Source organism: Athene noctua, chromosome 6 (assembly GCF_965140245.1).
Source record: "Athene noctua chromosome 6, bAthNoc1.hap1.1, whole genome shotgun sequence".
NCBI classification, from domain to species: Eukaryota; Metazoa; Chordata; class Aves; order Strigiformes; family Strigidae; genus Athene; species Athene noctua.
In genome coordinates, this window is record NC_134042.1 from 28166735 (window position 1) to 28173931 (window position 7197).

Sequence of the window (7197 nt, forward strand, 5' to 3'; positions counted from 1 at the left end):
GTTAATTATACTAAGAATCACATGTGATCATTGCCAAAAGGAGAGCATCTCTCTTCCAGTGCCTTAAGGAAGCTTCCTCACCTGAAAACACAACACAGCCCCTGAACTGTTCACCAACTGTTATGAAAAGTCATTGCCTAAATGGGGTGGCTACCCACTGGCTGCAACACCAACTGTAGAAGCTGTTATTTCTAGCTACGCTTTTTTGCGCTGTGCTCAACTACAGTCTTGCCTTGCCAAGTCTACAGCTAATGTCAAGCTTCGACGACCGCTCTTAAAATTAACTAAAATTATTAACCACGTGATGCTGGTTCTTTTGTTAAACTGGGCTTCAAATCTCAAGCCTTATTGAATTGCACAGGCAATAGATGCATCCTGTATTGCAAACACTGTTTGCAGCTGGAGAGCTGGGGGGGGTGGGGGGAGAAGGGAGGAGGAAATGAGATGCAGAAACAGTAAATAGAAAATGCTTAGTCAGCAACTGTTACTGCAACATTAAAGGTGAAATGTAAATAGGCACAGTGCCAAGATTTAAGTAAGTTTGATAACACCATCAACATTGTCATCGTACTACATATATGTGAAAATGTGAGTACAAGTACCACAATTATCACAACGAACTGCAGGCTCTTGGTATAATGGAGACTTTTAAAAAGGCAACATGGCTTGCGCATGCTGCCTAAGCTCCGAGAAAAATAAAACTTGCTAGTCGAGAAGTATTAATATCAATTGAATTTATTACAATTTACTAAGCTCCAAGGCACATTACAGTGTTCTGTTAACTACAGAAATGTATAAAGGACAAACAGAGCATGTTTTTCATGTACAGCATTTTGCTCTACTGTTCAAAAGCATCCGTGCATCAATAAAAGCAAAAACAAAAAACACATGAAGATTAAAAACGTTCAGATCAATAGAAACAAACTGAAACATTTTCCTTACAAACTTGCAACAAAAAACACCCTCCCCCCAGAGCCACCCCACCGTTTTGCAAACAAAAAACAAAAACGAAAAAAATAAAGTGAAAGACTAACACTCAGGGCTTGTAAAACGTAAGCTGTCACCATTTTTGTAGCAATTTTTTAGGCATCAACACTGGCCTTGGCAAAAAAAAATTTTTTTTTTGTCTTTTTGTGTTTTTCTTCTTCTTTCAGAGAAGTGCATACATTTACAAAAATACACACCAGCAGCAGGTAATCGCTAAGGGCTATTAACTTTGTACCTAGCCAACACACTGCCAAAGAAATGAGAACAGGTATTATGTAGTAACCAAACAATATTATATTCTGTTTAACAAAAACCAGCTCTATCCTTCAAATGAAGAAGAGTACATACCTTTGTTTCAAAATATAGAAACATACGACGAAAATAATGTCTATACATAAGACTAACTTTTGCAGTTTGTTATATTCACAATTCTACATCTTCAGGAGTCTGAAGGGATTGGATTTCCTACTCAAGGGTCTCTCTCCTTTTTCACTTTAACGTCCCCAGCTAAAATGGTCGCGATCTCGCCCTGCATAAACGCCCAAGGCACATTAGAACCGACTAGGGGGCATTTCTCTCCACTGGGGCAGTAGACTTCGCCAGTCGCCCCTTGGGCCTTGATGCTCTCTCTGGAACAAGGGAAGCAGAACTTGTGGCTGGGCACAGAAGGGCACTGAACAAAGTGGGTGTCCTCCAAGCGTTCGTGGCAAATGGTGCAGCACAGGGGCCCGCTGTTGGCCATGGGGGAGTCCGGAATGTTTTGGGGGTGCACTTGGTCCATGGCGGGGTGGGCGCTGGGGGGAGGAGGGGCCACTTGCAGGTTCATGTCCCCGTTGCGGGAGGCCAGGCGGCGCTGGCCCGGCACCGAGGCCGGCGACACGGGGCTGCTGCTGTTCCTGCGGGTGGACGTGGTGGAGTGCACCGAGCTGCCGTCCTTGGGCGAGTGGGCATTGCCCAGCGTATCGGCCACCGACATGAGCGCGGCCATGGGGGACTGTCCGTTCTGGGGGGCGGACTCGGGCGGCGTGGTCCGGTTGGAGTGAGGCCCGAGGGGCGGCGGCGGCGGCGGCGGGGGGCCTCCGCCGTGCACCGCCCCGAAGCCCCCGGCCGACATGGTGAGTTTGAGCGCTTCGCTCTGGCTGGCCATCCACTGCTGCCGCTGCTGCTCGTCGCTGAGCTTCAGAGCCCCCTCGGCCGAGTCCGAGGGCTCGGGAGAGGCTTTCCTCTTGCGCATCGCCCCGCCGCCGCCGCCGCCACCGCCGCCGGGTCCCCTAGAGGCGGCGGCCGTGCCCTGCGCCCCGCCGGCCCCGGCCCCCGGCCGCGGGAGACTCACCAGCGCCGTGGGCAGCATGGGGCAGCTGGCGTCCAGGTAGGGCTGCGGCAGCATGTCGGCGCCCACCAGCTCCTTGAAGAAGCGCACGGACTCGGGCAGCAGGTCCCCCAGGAGCCGCCAGTCGCCGGAGCCGTGCTTCTTCTCGTACTCCAGGTACTTGAACCCCGAGGAGAGGCCGCGGCCGAAGTCCTTCATGCAGTCCTGGTACATCTGCTTAGCCACGCCGGAGGCGCTGGAGAAGACGGTGCCGGAGCCGCTGGGGTACTCGATGAAGAGCTTCAGCTCATAGTCCATGCCCGGCTTGGAAACGGCGTCGAAGGCGAAGACACGGCCCAGCAGTGCATGGTCCTTCTTGAAGCGCACCTCGTAGGGGGTGCAGCCGGCCAGGGTGAGCAGCGTGTCCCGCACGATCTTGGGCTTGCTGGCCCACTCCTCGGCCCGGTTCCGCAAGCTCTCGCTGAGCTCGGCCAGCGCCTCCGCGTTGCGCTGCTTCTCCTTCAGCTCCCGCTCTTGGTCGCTGCTGGACACCGAGCCCGGCCGCTTGCCGCAGGCCTCGGAGGACGAGCCGCCGCCTCCCCCGGCGCCGCCGCCGCAGGTGCCCCCTTGGGAGGAGGCGGAGGGCGCCGGGGGGCCGCCGCCGCCGCGGCCGCTCAGGCCCCCGTGCGGCGGGGGCAGCGCCACGCCGGAGGCGGCGGGCCCGTTGAGCAAGGTCTGCGGCAGCAGGTTGGGGGGCACGTTCATCTGGGCGCCGGCGGCCCCCGGGGGCAGGCCGGACACCAGCCCCCCGTGCGCTCCGCGGCGGGAGGAGGAAGAGGACGAGGAGGAGTTGGGGCTCTGCCGGTTCAGCTCCGGCGGCCCGTCCTCAGGCGGCTTGGGGAAGCCGTTGGGCCCCCCGAGCCCGTTGGGCAGGCGGGCGCCGTGGGTGCTGCCCAGGCTGCCCGGCGGCGGCGGGTACTCAAAGCGGCTGCGTTGCTCCGCCGCGGCCGCGCTGAGCCCGTAGCGGTCCAGGCTGGACTGGGTCAGCCCCGCCGAGGCTGCCTTGGAGGAGGCGTCCACATGGTTGAGCTGCTGCTGGGCCGCCGCCGCTGCCGCCGCTTCCTTGGCGGAGAGCGGCACTGCCTTGACGCCGACCGGCGGCGGGGGGCCCGGGGAGCGGCCGTCCTGGAAGCAGCCGTGCGCCCGCTTCAGCTGCCGGGCCGTCTCGATCACGAACTCGATGCGGTCGGCGCCCTCGTAGTTGACGCAGCCCCGGCAGACGGGCTCCGTGAAGTCCCAGATCATGGCCCAGGGCATGCGGGGCAGGTCGCACAGGTAGCATGACTGTCTCCGGGACGACGACACCTGCGCGGCGGACATGGTGCTGCTGGCCGGGGAGCTACTGCCGCTGGGGTAGGGGCTGGCTCAGTCTTCCCCCCGGGCTGCAGGGGGGGGTGGCTCTCCGTACCTGATCCCGTTGCCCCTTGCAGCCGGAGAGAGCTCCTGCTGCCGGAGAGGGCTTCTTCTACCCGGTCCTGCCGCTGCTGCCCCGCAGGGGTGGGGACCGCTGCTCCTGCTCCTCCGGGGGGCTGGGCGGGGGTCGCCTTCTAGCCGCTTCTGTTTCCCTGCGCTCTGTAGCTCTCCGCCGCTGCTGCTCCTCCTCCGGGAGGAGGCGGAGGTGCACGGAGGAAGATGGGGGGGTCACCTTCCACCCGCCGCGGCTGCCTCGCGAGCTCGCACTTCGGGACGTGCCGATCCACCGCCGCGAGCAGAAGACGGGCACCCGCGCGGAGCTGTCCGGTCCCGGCCGCGACGGCGGCGGCGCCGCCTTCCCCGAGCGCCGGCGGAGCGGTAGCGGCCCGGGGCCAGCGGCGGCAGCAGCGTGGCGAGCGGCGCCGCCTGCTCCTCACTCACATCCTCACCGCTGCTCGCAGTCCGAGCGCGGGGTGCTGCGCGCCGCCGCCTGTGCCCGCGCGTCCCCTCCGCCGCGCCGCGCTCCCCCCGCGCCGCCCCTCCCTCCCCTCCTCCGCGCCGCGCTCCCGGCTCGGCTGCGCCCGGGCGGGGCCCCGCGTCACCGCCGAGCGCCCGCCCCCCCGCTCCGCTCCGCTCCGTCCCGCTCCCCTCCCCCCCGCCCGGCGGCGCCGAGCCCACTTGTTGCGCGGGGCGCGCATGCCCGGCGCCCTGCCCGCACCCCCCCGGCGCGGCCGGCAGCTGGAGCGCGGCGGGGAGCGCGGGCAGCGCGCGCTGCCGGCTATGTTTGGAAACTCGAACGCCAGATCGCGCCCTCGCCCTCCGCCCCAGCCCGCGCCGCGGGTCCGCCGCCGCCACTGCCCGGCCAGCAGGCGCATGCACGGGGGGGTTGGGGGGTCTTTTTTTTTTTTTTTTTTTCCTGGCTGGGCTTTCTAAGTTCAAACGTCTCCTTTTCAGGATTTTGTAAACCCGCGGGTTGCCCCGTTTTGCCTCCGTGACGACTGCGCGGCGTCCTGCCACCGAGGCTGTCGGTGGGATTCCCGTGTGCTCCGGATGCTGAGGCAAATGGGGGGATCCCGCCTTAATATCCGATTTCGTGTTTCTCTTTCAGTGATCCCGGTGACAGAATGACACAGTTTCTGTAAGCCCGTCACTGCATCAGAAGCTCTTCCACTTTTGATTTGTTTAAATCAGCCATGTTTGCCGAGTGGTTAAGGTTGGGCTGGGAAAGATAGTGCTGTGCGTTGCTCAAGGGTGTAGGAGAGGCCAGGCAGGTGAGTAATCGCTGTGATCTCATCTCGCTAATGCAAAGGGACATAGGATTTCCCCGGCGCTGTGAGAACACACAGCTTCCCCCCCCCCCCCCTTCATTTCCCCCTTTAAATAGCTTGCTAACATTTGCATAACACTGCTAACAGGCAAATTACTCAAAACAACTTGGGTTTATGCAAATAAGCCGAGAATTCATTTCATTGGGAGGAAAACAAAGCAAGAAAACCCCGGAGCCTGCCTTCTCTCGCCCGCCATGCCCGAAGTGGCCCGCGGCCACGCCGGTGCCCGCGCTCGCCAGGAGGGGCTCTGCACCGCCCGCTCTTACTCTCGCTGCGCTCGGGGGCTGGTTTTGCGAACACCGACACCGCTGTCTCCGTCCAAAGTGTAACAAGCTCGCCCTGCGGGGCCGCGGCTAGGCAGGGCCCCGGCGGGCTGCGCGGCGGGCGGTGTCGTGACACTGGCGCCCACCCGGGGTCCTGGGTGCCCCCGCCCGCCCTCTCGGTGGATGCGGAGCCTCTCCCGGCTGGGCTGCGCTGTGCTGGATGGAGTTCGTTCGTTCTTTCTTTCAGTGCCTCTTCCTAGTTCCCTTGTGGCTAGAAACGCCGGAACCCCCGTCCATTACAGGTTTCCCTCCGCGCTTGAAAGGGACGTGGGGTTTCTGTGGCATGGTGCCACGGCAGCTTTCCACACGCACGCCCGCCCAGCAGCGATTGCAGCACCGAGCGGGGAAGATACCTTGTATTCGGTTAATAACGTTTCAAAACTCACACGACAAAAACTTGCTGCTTTAAATAATTCGTTTCATATCGCCAATGCGCTTCATTTCTATTTTTAGTTGTCTAAAACGTTTTATATGTGTCTGGTTATAATCTATAAAGCTTGCAAACGAATTTGATGCGTATGTGAGCGGAATTATTTTACAGGGAAGGCTTAATGAAATGCATACACTGAAATTACAGAAATGGTAGGCCCGGATAAAATACAGTAAGAAAATAAATTCTGACAAAGTGACTCTTTTTCAGGGGGAGCTTACAGAAGCAGCGAGTAGAGATAGAAAAGTCTTTCAATTATGTGAGTCTCCTATATGCAAATTGGCTGAAGAAAATGCGCTAAAGGAGAGTGGATTTCACACTTCGAAATTTCACACCTAAACTGTGGACATTATAGAGGCTTCACAGAAGCATGCTTCTAGTAAGGCAGATGAAAGCTGGTCAAAGTAAAAGTCTTTGCTTCCAGCCACAGTGATTTAGTGATGGCTGCAGGATTTCTACATTAATATGACTTTACTTGAGTAAACAAGCATGTGTTCACTCTGCTTCGTACTGGAAGGTCAACTCCTCTCCTATCCTTTTACTGCCCCATGTTGATCTTCATATGAGAAGCAGAACTGAGCTGTGGGAAAAGGTCAGCCTCTGCTTAACAAAAATCAAGTTGCAAGAGCTGAGGCTTTCCCCTTCATCCCGAGTATCTGGGAATGCAGAACTGCAGCATATCACAACTGTATTTCAGTCCCCGTGTTATACAAAACCAACACACCGCCCCTCACCCTTGCTCCTCGCTCTACTGAAGCCTCCTGCAAGAAAGCCCTTTTTTGGTAACACTCACCTCCCAGGAACAGACTTCTTGGCTCACAAGAGCAGTCTTTATAGTGGGTGTAAATAATAATCACCTTAGATATAATCTAGCCTCAGAAAACCATTCACAGGTGCTGTCAACTCCCTTTATAGTTTGTGAATAAAAAAAGAGATTAGCATCTGTGACCCAACCAAACTGCCTTTACTTTTACTTGCAGGATACACAGTCGTGGAAATATGTTTGTTTTTCCGTAATGATTAAACTTTGATTTAAACTTTGGTCATGGGCACGTATTGTACCCTTACGCAAGCAGCACTGAAGGATGAAGTGTCAGCATAGCAACAATATGGTCAGCAGCAGCAGTGATCTCTGCAAAGCTGACTGATGAAGAGAACTGCAATGTAAATGCAAATAAATGCCATGCCGTGGCACCTTCACAGGGAACGAGTTGTCAGTATCAATCTAATCTGGTAGAGGAAAATAGATTGAACGGTAGCAATGTAACAAAGCTCCAAGCTATGGCAGCACTGTCCCTGCGAGGGTAGCAGCATGCTGCCCTGCTCACCTTCAGCCTTCCCTCTCCT

General features: G+C 57.5%; 1 protein-coding gene across 1 annotated transcript; it reads right to left on the reverse strand.

Annotated features, from left to right (window-relative positions):
• Positions 1 to 714: 714 nt before the first annotated feature.
• Positions 715 to 4296, reverse strand: IRF2BPL (interferon regulatory factor 2 binding protein like). Its single transcript, XM_074910009.1, has one exon. The coding sequence runs from the start codon at positions 3674 to 3676 to the stop codon at positions 1457 to 1459; it is 2220 nt and encodes a 739-aa protein (XP_074766110.1). The 5' UTR covers positions 3677 to 4296; the 3' UTR covers positions 715 to 1456.
• Between the last annotated feature and the right edge of the window lie 2901 nt (positions 4297 to 7197).